At 33.0% G+C, this 16,606-nt stretch overlaps 1 protein-coding gene across 1 annotated transcript in view; it reads right to left on the reverse strand.

Annotated features, from left to right (window-relative positions):
• Positions 1-10,082: 10,082 nt before the first annotated feature.
• The window catches only part of LOC128172124 (neurocan core protein-like), a 184,665-nt gene continuing 178,141 nt past the window's right edge, over positions 10,083-16,606 (reverse strand). The window contains exons 3-8 of the mRNA XM_052837890.1: positions 14,576-14,689; positions 12,496-12,587; positions 11,528-11,618; positions 11,203-11,334; positions 10,348-10,441; positions 10,083-10,170 (exon numbers count right to left, since the gene is read on the reverse strand). Coding sequence (XP_052693850.1) covers positions 10,143-10,170; positions 10,348-10,441; positions 11,203-11,334; positions 11,528-11,618; positions 12,496-12,587; positions 14,576-14,689 — 551 coding nt within the window. The 3' untranslated portion in view covers positions 10,083-10,142. The remainder of the gene's footprint in view (positions 10,171-10,347; positions 10,442-11,202; positions 11,335-11,527; positions 11,619-12,495; positions 12,588-14,575; positions 14,690-16,606) is intronic.

Raw genomic sequence — 16,606 nt, forward strand, 5'->3', positions numbered from 1 at the left:
ACTATTAATTTTAGCACTCAGAGGCAGTTGCGCCAAAGGCGCTAAAATTTGTAGTGCACCATATTTTCTCGTTTTACAGTATGGGAATCTTTACCCATGGTACTTAATTCGAACAGATTATAATAATCTATACACTGTACGCCGTTACACATGTACGAAGCGCCGGTAATATAAACGAATATTGAGTCAAAAATTTAAATCATTTTTATTTCTTGTTCTTTTCAATATGTACAATGTGAAATTACTTTCAGAAAAAAATTCCGAAATACTCATTACAACTTTCTTTTTTGTGTAATCATTTGATTTTTTTCTGGGTTCATGCATATATATGTACAGAACATACTTATTTACGCGCGAATCATACGAGATAGGAAAAAAATAATCGGTTGTTCGTATCTAACATTTTTATCTTACGAATGTGACTTATTTAATTTTAAATATTTTTCAACATTATCAATGTAAATAATATCAGGTGTATTTACAGTTTGTGTTTTTACATCGTAGTCTCTGAAACCAATAAAAATACTAATGTTAGCAGAAAAATCAAATTCCGCCGAATACTGAAAAACCGATTTCAGTTAGCAATTATACGGATTTTATTTTTGGTATTGACTATTGAGTTACGGTAACTTTTTTTCTGGATGATTTTATTATTTATTATTTTATGTAAAAGCGCCATTCCAACAGTTACTCAATTATATAACACTTGATGACCTGGTGCTTTATATGTGGCATGTGGCGATTGAATTTACACAGACATCCGCAACGCGCAGCGCAAATCGACATGAAACCCGTATTGCGACCACGCGCCGTTAGGGATACCAAAGAGAGCAACCGAGCGGGAATGTAAACAACGAAAACGAAACCACCGAATGTAACTCTCTCACATCTTCAGACACTTCTTATGCGAGGATTGTTTCTATCAATGTTTGCGGTCTAGCTTGTAAGCTCCGAAATCCTGAGTTTGTTGATGTTATAGCAAATATGATATAATCTGCCTCACAGAGACAAAAACAGATAAAGCTGACAATATTGATATCCCAAATTTCAGTGTATTCAGCAAACATAGATCAAATCTCATTTCGGAAGTCTGGTGGTATTGTAGTCTATATTAGAGACTCTTTATCAAAATTCTGTAGCATTATTAATAACGCAAGTGACAATATATTATGGATTAGAATAGAAGGTAAAACATTTAGTATTAAGAAAAATATTTTGATGGGAACTGTTTATATACCGCCATTAAACTCCAGATTTTCATCAGTTGAAATTTTTGACGATATTGAGAATGAGATTTTTAACTTGTCCAAAGAAAATGATTGTATATGTTTATTAGGTGACTTTAATAGTAGAGTATCCACATTGAGAGATTTGATTGATGTTGATGTTTCTCTACCACATTTTTGTAACAGTGCTGACAATAACAGTAATTTTGATTGGGCTGTTGATCAAAATAAACCTAGAAGCAATTGAAAAATATGGTTTTTCCATAGAAAGGAAATCTAAAGATAACATTGTTAACTGCGATGGAAAAAAACTTATTGATATTTGTAAACATTGTAACGTTATAATACTTAATGGTAGATCCATTGGTGACCAAAATGGTGAGATTACATGTAAACAATCAAGTGTCGTAGATTATTGTATTTCAAACACTGAGTTTTTAAGATATGTACACAATGTGAGAATATTACCTTTTTCCTCATTTTTATCTGATGTTCATAACCCTATAGAGATAGTATTGGCACTTGAAAGACAGCACAGCACTGAATCTATATATCAACAAAAGCCAACACAAGAAATTTCTAAACAATGGAATCCCGAAAAAGTTGAAGTATATCATAACTATATAGAAGATAAAGTAGATATTGTAAAATCATTAGAAAATGAACTAAGTAACACTATGCTTGAAAACATATCACGAGAATTTATTGATAATATTGTTGAAAAGATTAGTGATGTACTGGTCGAAAGTGCCAAAAATGTATTCGGTAGAAAGCCAGTTCTTACAAATACAAGTGAAACATTCAATGTCAAATATAAGAAACCATGGTTTACTCGGGACTGTAAGAACGCTCGACAGAATTATAGAAAAGCGAAAAGGTTGTACAAAAAATTTGGTGGAGATATTTTTAAAAGTGACTTGTATGAAAAAGAAAAATTGTATTAAAAATGGTTGAAAAATGCAAATGTAACGCATAGAGTAGAAATGAAAAAAACCTGTTTAGTTTAAGAACAAATAATCCTAGAGAATATTGGAAAATTTTGAATACAAACACAGATAAGAAAAGATGTAATGCAAATTTATATGATCTTTTTACTTTTTATCAGGATTGTTGTAACAAGAACTATAATGACCAAGAAGAGTCAAATAACAATGTATTTTCTCTTGATAAACTTAATATGTTATCTGATATTAATCTTAATAATGACATTAACCAACCAATAACTTGTGAAGAAATATTTAAGGGTATCAATATGTTGAAAAATAACAAAGCTTGTGGTGATGATATAATTTTTAATGAATATATCAAAAGTACCCAAGATTGTATGTTGAACTTATATACTTTATTGTTTAACAAAATATTTGATTCTGGTGTTATACCCACACAGTGGGTTAGTGGTAACATTATACCTGTTTATAAGAATAAAGGGGATAGTACAGAGCCCCGAAATTATAGACCAATTACACTCTTGAGCTGTCTTGGAAAATTATTCACTGCTATCATTAATGAAAGGTTAAACAAATATGCTGTCAATGTTCAACTCATTTTAGAGAACCAAGCAGGTTTTCGTAGAGGTCATAGTACAATAGATCATATTTTTTCATTGTACTCTCTTATCGAACTCTTCAAATTGCATAAGATGAAATTATATTGTGCGTTTATAGATTTTGAGAAAGCTTTTGACTCTGTTTAGCACATTGGTTTATGGAACAAGGTATTATCAAACAATATTGATGGAAAATGTTTTAAAATTATTACTAATATGTACAAAGGTATTAAGTCAAAAGTTCTGGTTAATGGATTAAGTTCGGAATTTTTTGAATGTACAGTTGGAGTACGACAAGGGGAAAATTTATCGCCTTTTTTATTTTCACTATATTTAAATGATCTTGAGGAGTATCTTTATACAAACAATGTCAGAGGTTTGTCACGCTTGTCTGATAACATTAAGAAAGATCTAAATCTTTATTTAAAACTTTTTGTCTTATTGTATGCAGATGATACCATCTTATTGTCAGAAAATCCAGAAGATTTTCAACACTTACTCAATGTTTTTTTTAGATATTGTAAAGAGTGGCGTCTTAAGGTTGACAGTAAAAAAACTAAAGTTATAATATTTGGTAGAAGTAAACAAACCAACTGTTTTACTTTTGAAGGTTCCCAATTAGAAATTGTTAACAACTTTAAATACCTGGGTGTTACTTTTTGTAAAAGCAACTCTTTTAATCTTAATGTTAAAGAACTGTTTGATAAAGCTACTAAAGCAATGTATGGTGTTATTGGGAAGTGCAGAACCCATAATCTAACAATTGATTGCAAAGAAGACATGTTCGATAAAATTATCAAACCAATATTATTATATGGATGCGAAGTTTGGGGTTTTCATAACACTAATCTCCTTGAAAAATTACATTTAAAATTTTGTAAACATATATTGAACTTGAGAACCTCAACTCCAAACTTTATGGTATATGGGGAACTTGGAAGATACCCCTTAACAATTAAAGTTAAAGTTAGAATGATTTCCTTCTGGGGTAAATTAGTCAATTTCCAGAACTCAAAATTGTCAGCATAACTTTTTAATGTATTGAAGAATTATAATAACCCATGGTGTGAAGCCATTAAGAAAACTTTAAATCAATGTGGATTGACATATATATGGTATCAAAACACAATAAACATACCCTGGTTAAAATCTAAAGTATACAATATTTTATTAGACCAATTTAAGCAATCATGGTATAGTGAGGTACATAATTCTCCAAAAGGTTTAAATTATAGGATTTTTAAAAAGTCACTGGATTTTGAAAAGTATTTATTGACTTTGCCAACACAATTATGTAAGAAATATTGTAACTTTAGAACTGGTAATGCTAAATTACCTATTGAGATAGGTAGATGCATGGTTTAATATAACTAGAGAAAACAGAATTTGTAAACTATGTACCTGCAATGAAATTGGGGATGAATTTCACTACCTTTTCAAATGTACTGATGTATATATATCCAATTCAACGGTTAGATGTTTACCAAAATATATCATAACAAATCCAAATGTTGTAAAATTTGAAAAACTGTTTAATGTCACAAACATTAACCAACTTACCAATATTTGTAAACTATTAGATACTATATTTGAGAGAGTTAGTTCTCTTGGTTAAATTATATATGTTATCCCTTCATCATGCCAGTACCATTGATTTTCATGTATTATATATATTGTAGTTTGTACATACTGTACATATGTTTTTTCTCTACACTGTAAATTCAGTAATGAGAATAAAGTTCATTGTCAGACTGACCGAATAAACAAACGGGTGGGAAAGTGAAACAAAATATTACACATGAGAAGAAGCCACCAAAAATGATTTTCGATAGATCTTGATATCGTTTTGACAATTAAAAAAGTCCAGCGCGAGCTCCTGTCAGCGGGGCTGGAGGGGGCAGCAATGAGTTCGCTTCTACAAAGAAACGAACGACCATGTAGAAAAACTACAGAAGTGATTAATATGTGACCGATAGAATCTAATCTAAAGTTGTTTAAAATTCATGTGAATTTTTTTTTTTTAAATCATCGAATGCCTCAATTCAGGACATTTTTTAATCGTGCTAGCACCTACTGCAAACATGATACATGGAACTTTGATTATAATTTGATTTTTAAACTACCTTGTATGCTATCTATAAATCAATGCTTAATCAACTGTACAAGTTTAATGAATTTATCGTTTCATCTTAAACGAATATAATAGTTGAAAACATAATAAAATAAAGTTGTGCCCGTGCAAAATATGAAACATGAACGCGCGATAAGGTACATGTAGAAGACCACGAACCGACCCCGGATTACTCGTCCACTCGCGCCGGTTCTCCTCAGCCATGTGCGAGGGATGATCATCATTTAAAGGTTTACTATTTGTGTGTGTGTGTGTGGGGGGGGGGGGGTTGATTTAAAACATTATTTGTGCAGTTTCTAAAATATTTTACATAAACAAACTAACCATTAATGTATGTCTTACATGTACGATGTTTACGATTTGGAGTAATATCGCTTATTTATATTCATTTACACTCAAATGTTCAATTGAATAAATACAAGATGGACACACTTTTATAGGATTAAATTAAATCAGTTCCTGTTTTTACGGCTATATTAACTCAAACACGTTCATATGCATGTAAGTGTGCGTCGCGGTGTGAGAATCTTGTGTATTAAATACCCGCTTAATTACCGCTAGTTAGTGCAGCTGTGGCTGATTTTATCGGCCGTTGGCGAAGGGTATATTACGTAAAGGTACATGTACAACGCACAGACAGGCACAGTTCAGAACCCAGGAAGATTTGAAAAGTTTGCAGTATAATGACCATACTTTATCAAATAGAAGTTATTTATTTTAAACTTAAAACCCACAATTGATCTGTGTCTATTATTGCTTTAGATTGAGCATGACATTGCTTTTATTAATTAACTGAACGATTTCTTAATGGTCTAGTTCGCGGCTAAATAAACTCATACATGTATATGAGAGACACAGCTTTCGTGTATTAGATAACCGCTGACCGCTACAGCCGCAAGCATGGTGACCGATTTTCTCGGCCGCGGGCGAGGGAGAGTTACGTAATGGTACACACACACACAGCTTTGATTCAAGGTAGATTTTAAATAAATAAAATGTAATGCATAGAGTTTTTTAATTCCATATTTTGTGGTTAAATAGAAAAGAAAAAGAATGTTTTGTTTTCCAATTGCCGTTTTTAATGATTGTGCACTATAAGAACTTAACAACAATGACTTAAACTCCTAAAAAAAAAAGCATGTACTCCAACAAAAAAAAATTCTTATAAATGCATGCCTCCTGTATAAACCAGCATACTTTCTGCGGCAACTTTATGGCAGTTTTACACACAAAGACTTTCGTTAACTTGTCAAATGAAAACAGGTACATGTCAACATGTAAAGCTTTTTACACTCATACTACACAAATCACTTACAAAATAACATTGTTACGACCTTTATGAGATCCCAACAAACAACTTTTCCATCGACATCCATATCAAAATCCTAACCGTTTTTGAGTTATAAAGCAAAAACTTTTAGGGGCTATTGGCTCTTAATTTAAGAGGCCAACCCTTTTTTATTGGTGTCAAATGAATGCCCTTGATATTCTGCACCACTTTTATTCTACATGTCTTAACAAAATAATTTTCGTTATAAAGATATAAAGGAAAATATGTCTAAATTTTTGCACTTTTTGGATTCCTGTTTTTTGACCCCCTACCTTTTCCTAAATAAGGAAAGTAATCCAAAAACAAAAACCGATGTATACAACTTCAATGTCTTTGTTATTCAAATTCGTTGGATTCCCATTCCCTGCTATCATAGTCTCGGAGCCTTTGTCTGGAAACCAAAGGCCCTAACAATTGTTAAAAGGGGAATGACTCGTTAACGGAAAAGGAATTCTATTTTTATGAATTGATGAAGATAGTGCTTTGTAAAGTTCATTAGCCCTGAAAATTTTAGCAAAAACCGTTCAGAAATGAGCACGATATGAAGCCTCAAAGTTCGCGTCTAGGAAGAAAAAAAGAAAAAAGAAAAATAAGAATAATTTTAACCCGCACAATAATAGAAAGGTCTTCCGTTGGAAACGGAAGACCTTAATTAGTTGTCTCAGGAGGGGGCGAGTGATGGACCTTGGGTGTCAACTGTCTTGCCCTTGCTGGGTTTAAGACATTTGATTGCTTTGGATACAAGAAAAGACTTAGTAGTGTCGTGTTGTGCCTAGTTTATGATTGAATGAAAAGGCACAGAAATAGAAAAGACACAGAAATAGAGTTCCACTGTCTTAGCGGAGTATTTTTTACATGGACAGGTATGCAATGAATTTGAGTAATGTGTCAGTAGGTATGGGCAAGATGTCTGGGAGGTAATATAGAGATCAAGGGAAAGGTGATATTTTTGTAAGCTGTACTGTAGGCTAGTTTGGAGTAGTGTGACAGTGATGTGTAAATTAATCGCAGTTGATTGGTGCGTTGGTTCCGTCACAATACTTGCAGCTGTGTTTAAACCCGCAATTTGGGTAAAAACGACATTGTACACCTCTGTTGTACAAGTTGCAGTAGTAGTTATTGCTTAGTGTATTTGGCCGATGTTGATATTTGATGGGAGGGGTGTATGGATTTTGAGGCTGGTCAGAATTTAAAGGTGACTTGTCGTTACTGACAAACAGCAGCCACAATTCCGTGTTGATTTGACCCCATGAGGAGTGGGGATCTGACGCTTTCCTCAGTCTAAATTGTTCATCATACTTGTACCAACCAGACGATTTAGATGCCGCAATGCGGATATTCCGCATATATTTCAACAGTTCCTGTGCTCTGGTACGATATTTCTCCAGCATAACGCTGGAAAAAATTATAAAAGCAGTTGTCTTTTTTTCAATAGAGAGGAGCGAGTTGGTATTTTGCTTTACCAGGCACATTTTACCTTCCCTGATTTGCAGTTCCCCTTTTGATTCAATTTCATTAGCGAGTTCTATTGCAGACTTGAAGAGGAGTGCCAAATCTATGAATTTCCACTCCTAAATTTTTTGCTTAAGATTACGGGGGGTGTGGCCGCCAAGTGGGTCAAACGTAGTTATAGTTTGAACAGGTTGGTAATCACATATCAAAGAGATTAAAATCGAATTCCTCCACAACTGAGGGGATGGTAAAAGACTCACCGGCTTGCTGTGGTGGTTGCAGTCCCTCTTCTATTTGTGTGGACATAATGGAAGCAGACACATTGACAGTGTCTGATGACGTTGTTGCTTCATCAGGTTCGAATGTCCGAGTCCTTCGCCTCCCTCGTCCCCTGGCCGGTGAGGTCCTCTGCCTCTGGACCTGTTTATTTGACAGTTTGGACTGTCTCAAGCGGACGGGTGGCATGATGCTTACAGATTTTTTCAGAGGTAGTTTTCAACAAAGGCTGTTCTTTGGCGGGAAAAAGGAAGAGGAAGTTGAGGAATTTGATAGCTTGTACCAAGAATTACCTTTACTTCCTGTGCATATTTTTGGCAATTAGTACCGAGTTTATTCCCCTTGTGATAACTTGTACAATTCTGTGCAACACCATTTATTGTGTTTTTTCCTAAATTCCGTCAATTAAGTTTGATCAAAATCAACTCCCAAAAATGGTTTGCCAAGACATTGTTTTGTTGTTGTTGAAAGATTGTGTTCCCTTTTCAGTGTTATACCCTGATAATATTTTCGTGTTTGATATCTTCAGCTACGTGTGGCATTGTGTCTACAAACAACCTTCTATATACAACAATTTCTGCAAAATAATAAATATATATAAAATTGTACTCATTTTAAATGCTAATGGAATCCATCATTACTTACACTAATTGAATGCCGATTAAGATTATCAACGTCATTTTGATAAATGATACCGATTAATTTAGACCTAGAAGTAAAATAGAGGCTTTGGAAAATATGTTCTTTCAATCAAAAACTTGTTTGCAAATATACTTTTAAATGTTCTTGTCAATATTCCGTTTGCAATATTTTGTCTGTATAGAGCTCAATAAACCATTAGAAATGCAATCACCTTAACTTAAAAGAAAATATTCTAAAACATAAGAAAAATCTTTAAAAAGTTACAAAAATGCAAGAAAAAACAAGAGGCCCATGGGACACATTGCTCACCTGAGGAACAATAGGTATGATAAAATCATAAATGGAGTCATATGACAAACAATCGGGACAATGTACAATAATACATGAAGATCCTGTATAAATAAAATCCATTTTCCCTTTGAATATTCTTATGTTTATAATCATTAGTCCCTTTTTTAACAGGATGATTTTATAGTCATATCACATGCTGAGTATTGCAGTTCTCAAAAAGATCCTTAACAATTGTTAACAAATTGGATATAAAGCTATATCAAACTCAGAACCTTCTTCTGAGGCCAAAGAATTGTCCTGGAGCCAAAACCTTAACAATTATAAAGAATCATTTGGCTGATTAGTTTTTTTTTAGAAGATTTTTAAAGATTAACTCTATATATTCCTATGAAAAACATTAACACCCCCCCCCCCCCATGTGGCCCCACCCTACCCCCATATCATGATTTTCACAGCTTTGAATCTACACTACCTGAGGATGCTTTTGCACAAGTTTCAGCGTTCCTGGCTGATTAGTTTTTGAGAAGAAGATTTTTAAAGATTTACTCTATATATTCCTATGTAAAACTTTGACCCCCATTGTGGCCCACCCTACCCCCAGGGATCATGATTTTCACAACTTTGAATCTATACTACCTGTGGATGCTACCACAAAAGTTTCAGCTTTCCTGGCTGATTAGTTTCTGAGAAGAAGATTTTTAAAGATTTACTCCCTATAGTCCTATGTAAAACTTCGACCCCCCATTGTGACCCCAACCTACCCCCGGGGGTCTTGAATTTCACAACTTTGAATTTACACTACCTGATGATGCTTTCACACAAGTTTTAGCTTTCCTGGCTTTATGGTTCTTGAGAAGAAGATTTTTGAAAAATACTCGAAATTTTTCATTAATTTCTTATGATCTCCCCTTGAAAATGGGTGTGGCCCTTACTTTTCATAACTTTGAAATCCCCTTTGCCATAGAATGATTTGTGCCAAGTTTGGTTGAAATTGGCCAAGTAGGTCTTGAGAAGATGTTGAAAATGTGAACAGTTTACGGACAGACGGACAGATAGACGGACAGACGGACTGACGAACAGACGGACGACAGGCAAAATGTGATCAGAATAGCTCACTTGAGCTTTCCGCTCAGGTGAGCTAAAAACGAGAAAAAACAACAACAAACATACTATGTTGCATTTGTTTATTCAGACTAGTAATGATATAATAGTGAAAAACTGTCAAGCGCGGGTATTACATCTTCACATTCATCCTATGAAGTCCAAATCTCCAAGACTAAAATTAAAATATCCAGCACTTAGAAAAAGTATTAAAAAATCCCATGATATTGTCAACCATATTTTTTTTTATTGTAAGTGTAATAGATGTCTTCATAAAATAATTGAATGGTTGTTTGAAAAAAAATATGCAATAACGAAAATCATTTATCAAAGGCAATGCAACAACACTTACGTCATCTCGCATATATAGGCGTGTAACTCGGGACAATAGTCATCACACCATTGGTAGTTAAAGTCCTTTCTCATCGCAAGACAATGCTGTTGTCCTGAAAGTTATATATTTTTAAAAACTACTATATTATTAAGTTTTTCAAAATGTGGGAGCTTTGTTTAAAGTGAGTCTGTTTTTGATCTGCTAAACCTCTTTTTTATTATGTACCACATAAAAATATTGAACGGCAGGCACACAAATGTACTGTTTAAACTCAAGCACTAGCCCCGAAATATATCATCATACACATACATTTTGCTGTTTAAACACTTTCAGAAGAACTTGTCTTGATTTCTTTTCTACGTTTATATATACATAGTTAAAATGGTACAAAATCTGTTGAATACCGTATATCCGGAGAGTTTAGCTAAAATCTTATTTTCAATTACTGGCTATAATAACCCCCCCCCCCCCCACACACACACACACATATATATATGGTGTTTGCAGCCAACAGCGCACATTTCTTAATTAAGAAAAAATAAGTATTATGCTTAACTGGATGTTATTGTTTGTCTAGACAACTGAATTGAACAAATTTGATTTTAAAAAAGAGAGTTTATACCTAAAAAAAATAAATCTAACTTATAAGCCGATTATGAGTTAAAAATTACAAAAATTATATGTGAAGAACATCGTCGTAGCTTAACAGTTAATAACACATTTATATATATATATATATATATATATATATATATATATATATATATATATATATATATATATATATAAGGTTTTATGTAACTGTCACATATTTAACTTGTAATGTGATTTACTTACATCACAAGTAAAGAGTAATGCGAAAAATATAAGTACCCGGATTATCTGGTTCTTTGCGGTGCCAGTCCGTATATCCACTGTTTATTTTTTTTTCCGTTTGAACCCAGTACCAAGTCTGATCAGTAGATACAAACTGGTCGTTGCCACCAAGCCACCACATAAAACTTGCTGAAAATGAAAAAAAAAAATAAACAAAACTGAGTGTGTAAGTAAAGATTTGATTTAAAAATCCTGCATTTTTGACAGACTCCATCACAATTTCGTTGCCAGAGGCTTAAAAGTATATTTTTCAAATTGATCGCCGCCAACAAGCTCGCAGTCAAGATTTTTTTTTTATGAAATTAGGAAACCAAAGTCTGACCAAATTCATGACGCAGTCTATTCTGTATGAAAGTCTGCTCAGTCTGAGACTCAATGGCTACCAAACTCGCACCAACTGAAGCACAGCTGTCCTGGGAGAGAAAGAAAAACAAACATTGTTTAAAGGTTATTTAACGAGGCCGACTTTAGTTTTCACTGCCCAGTTTTTGCGCAATCTTGTAAAATGCAATGTTTTGATACCTCTTAGTTTTCTTTCGATATCATTTATTAGATAAAACATACTAAACAAAATACGGATTAAAATGTTAAGACTTTTTTTTAGGAAAACTATTTTTTAAAACGATTTTTATGCTGTACGGTAGGTCAGAGTTGTCATTGTGCCTTCATAATGTTATGATAAAATGAAATGTTGTAGAATTACGTAATAAGAAATAACATAAAAATGTCATCATATAAGGCCGTCGAAATTCAATTCACAGAATAATGCTATCCTTGTGGTCATTTTTATTGATTTTTGAATGAATCCATTTTACCAATCTTTAATGCTCCAAAAATATAGCAAAATTTGATGTATTTCAATAATTTAAGATAGCCCCCACTAAAGTCCAGATAATTTAATTTTGTATTTTTTATATATAAGGTAGAGAATGACATTAATAATTACATATAAAAAATTGAGAGACATTTCTATTCTAGTATTTTTTACAATTGTGCTTCGAAGTGCCGAAAATGAATCTTTCCTATATATTTTTATAGTAAATGAACGTATATTTAGAGATGCCTCCCCAAAAAGAGCCAAATGGTAGATATGTTTGAAACTTCGCATATAAACTAGAGTTTGGTAGACTTCGTATAGTTAAACAATAAAAAGTTTTGCAATAGTATTTTTTTTCGCAAAAAACAAAATCAGCTACATTTCACTTGCCCAAATATTTTCAAAGCCTATATGATACCTTCACACTTTTTTAAACAGCTTATCTAGTTTGTTGCATTAAAACAAAAACATACCGATGAATTGTTCCAAGACTGGGTGTCTTTGGAAAATAAGTAGCAAGAGTTCCCATGGTGGTCCCAGCCAATAGGACATCGTGCGGCAGATTCTGAGCAACAGACATATATCGTGTACAAATACATACACATGATTCAATCCAAACCCAATTCTAAATTCTACATACGTTTGTTTTCGTTAAATTCATTGAAAATATTTAGTCAAGGTTTGATTTTGAACTGCTACATCTGACTTAATTTACCGTCTTTGAGAACGGGGATAGGATGGGGTTAACCAAAGATACAGACCAAGTACCAGTTTATTTTATCGATTATAGGAAAAAGCTATATTCTAATCAAGAAACTGTCAAGTTAGGAGAGAATGCATTGGGTTTTCTTTTAAATACCGGTATGTCTTATTGAGCTAAACAAATTTAAAACAATCATTATTGAGTACAAATGTGTTAATTTTTTTGTCCAAACACTGAACAATACATTTTTTTCAAAGTGTGTTAATTTATGATTCATCTGGTTAATGATGGTATTTATGGATTTCATTAAATTCATTTTTTTTGTTTTCATTATTTACCATGCTTTAGGAAAGCATTTGTAATGATGAAATTACATGTAAGAGTCGTAGAGTTATAATCCAGATACATGGCTCGCAAATCTTTGTCGTGTAAACAGGGCTCGTGCCCTGTCTTTTTTTTTTGTTAACATAGGTTTAATATACCAACAAACAACCTTTTTCAAGCTGATTTGTCACCATTTTGTATTCATTTTAAGCATGAATTAACAGTTCCTAGCGTTTGAATATTTTATTTTAGATCTAAAACTGGACTGTTTACTTCAACATTCAAAATATAAACAAATGCTTTCTTTACATAGCAAAGAATTTCAAGCTCTGTAACTCATGATTCTCAAACTTGTTTTGCCTATTAAGAATGCCTTACTGGAGCATTGTAGACATTAAAATCGTTATAAAAACTGGTTATAAAATCATAACCATGCCCCTTTAAAAGAAAATATACAATCAGTAACTGTTGCATTTAATAAGGCAAACCCGCGGTTTTTTTCTAAAGATATTGTTTCATTATTAGAGAGGGTTATTATTTTTTTTTTCATTCTCAATTTTACCCAACTGTTAGGGAATGTTGTTTTTATCTGGATTACTTTCACACTAACCCCGCTGTGTGGTGGAATGAAAGACCGACCGACAGACAGAGAGACAGACGTAGAGCAGCAAAGCAATATGTCTTCCCTTCTTCTAAGTGGAGCATAATAAGATTACCAAGAGAGAGAGAGAGAGAGAGAGAGAGAGAGAGAAAGAGAGAATGTCCAATGGATTTTAGATTTCTTAAAACTGTTATACATGTACGACAACCTGCAGATCATCTCATCTACGTGTATGCAATGATAACAACTATGTTCAGAAAAAAGGTACCCTATGGCCTAGTTAACTGTGTTGCATGGGTTGTTTCAATCTTTTTAATTCTTTATTTCGCTGGCCAACTAAAGCATGTTGAGAAGATACACCTTTCGAAATAAACTCAAAAATTGATAATAATCAAATTAAGATATCTTCTATACAGAATGCACATAGCTGACATTTGATAATTTTAAGTTTTGCATAATAATGATTTGTTGTAATATATTAAGTTGTAATTTTGTTGTTCGTTTGAAGTTTAAAAAATCAGTAGTTTTACCCCCTTAGACTCATGAATCCTTGAAAAGCATCCATAATCAATGTGTGTTTTATAAAGCATGTTAACATAGGAGATCCTGCTAGGACTTCTTTCCAACCTAATTCATTATTCCTATACTAATATGAAAATCGAATGTACACAATTCTTAAAAAAATAACACCCAAAACCCAACACCCAAAAACAATTACAAAATTTAAAGAAGGCTTGATGGTCTGCAAATACCCATCAACATCTACCTTAAAATATTTAGACATACTTTTTTGGACATAAAATATATGCATTATTTAATACAGAAAGCTTGAACATATTTAATTTTTGGTTCTATTTCTTCTAATGGAGAACCATAAAGTGTTTAATTGGCAAAGACCACCCATCCCGTTTTAACTAAGACTTACCCACTTCACAGAACGTTCCTGTCCATCCAACAGCGCACGAACAGGTGAAGGCTACCTTGTTGTTATTGCAAGTCCCTCCGTTCTTACATGGATTTCCATCGCACTTGTTGATATCTGAAAGGTGTAAAAAAGTTTAAAGAACAAAATTGGTAGAGAAAACTGATAGATTTTTGTAAAATATATACCATGCTAAAGATTTTTAATGCTTTCCCTCAAGAGAATACTGTGGAATCAATATATTTCGTGGTGGCCAACTTTCGTGGATTGTTCAAGTTTTACAAGCTAGTGGGGACGTAATTTTACGTAATATCTTATACATGTACCAATAAAAGGAAATATGACCCATTATGATATTTAATAATTCGTGGAGGATGTTAATTCGTGGATGAGAGATACCCACGAATTCCACAAAAATAGAGCTACCACGAAATCTGATGATTCCACTGTATATTAATGTGGGGAAAAAAATTATGGATTTTTCCACACTGTATATACAAATATACAAATAACACATACACAAATATCGATATGCTTGCAGTTCAAAAAAGCATTATAATTGATATAATAGGAAAAAACAGTCCGTTTTGATTTGTTTTTAAGATACCTTTTGAGGGGAACTATAAACCGGTCTTGAGTTAAAAAATTAAAAAAAAACGTTCCTTATACTAAGCCATATACACTTAAATATGGAAAAAAAATGGTTTGATACAAGACACTATTAACGATCGTTCATAAACATAGTATTACAGTTTACATAAAAAGAAGAACTTTGTCAACTCGAGCTGATTTTTAACAAAGTTTTCCAACTTGAAAAATCCGGTTATTAAAATGGTGAAAATGACGGACGGGCGGACGGCTGCAAAATGGTACCCTCATTGTACGGATAGCTACTCCTACAGTTTTCAAGATAAAAAGTTTTTCTTTTGCAGATCATTTGTACATATATCAGAGATGTGCATATTGCTAGAATTTTGATTTCTGATGATTTATGAAAAAAAACAGCTTTTGAAATTAGTCATTTTTTGGCAAAAGATTATATATAGGGTATCCTCAATGTACGGATAACTCCTTCCTCAGTTTTCAAGGTAGGAAGTTGTTTCTTTTGCAGATGAATTGTACATATATTAGACGTGTGCATATTTTTAGAATTATGATTTCTGACAATTTATGAAAAAGATACCAGCATTTTTTGTCAAAATATTTCATATAGGGTACTCCATTTCACTGGGTACGGTAGGGAGGGTGAAATGGATTATGGATACAATTCACATAAAAGAAAACCCGGTTTGCAGTCAAATTGACATCTTTTCACTCGTCTTGTACTTTGATCGCAGTGAGACCCCGTGAACCCGGGTTCACATGTACAGATAAATGACCCAAGTTTGTTGGTACATGTAGCTCTATTCTTGCATGGATTCAACTGGCATTCGTCAACATATTTAGTTAAATTTAAAAACTCCTCTTGTTTTATTCCATTTGCTTAAGCGACCTCAAAGGTCGAAAACTAAAAACTAATAAACATCAAGTAGCTCTTCATACCCGGCAATGTTTTTATTTGTAGTACATTATAAACATTTACTGTTTGTTTGGACCATTCCACCGTAAATTATTATGCCCGCACATTCTAAAGAAAGTCCGGGTATATTGTTGTTACCCTTTTCCGTCCGTCTGTCACGTTTAACTTTCTCAAACTGATCTTGCATCTTATAAACCAGCAAACTGAGCTCTTGGAGTTTGATTTGGGGTGTCATGTTGTTTTGTAAAAAGGTTTCAAAAATTGTCTGGTAGTCCTTGGGTCAAATTATTGGCAAAAATGACGTTTTTTCACAAAAATTCTTCTTCCTCGAACTCCTCCTACATTTTCAACAGTAGACAAATTATCGCTTGGAATGTGTTTTAGGGTATCCTATAGATGCGCAATAAGGTTTCGGAATTTTCAATTTTGTCCAGGGGTCATTTAATGGCTGAAAAATGACGTTTTTTAAACACAAAAAATGGTTTAAAAAACGTCATCTTTTCGCAGTAGTCAAA

This window comes from Crassostrea angulata, chromosome 2, assembly GCF_025612915.1.
Source record: "Crassostrea angulata isolate pt1a10 chromosome 2, ASM2561291v2, whole genome shotgun sequence".
Lineage (NCBI taxonomy): Eukaryota > Metazoa > Mollusca > Bivalvia > Ostreida > Ostreidae > Magallana > Magallana angulata.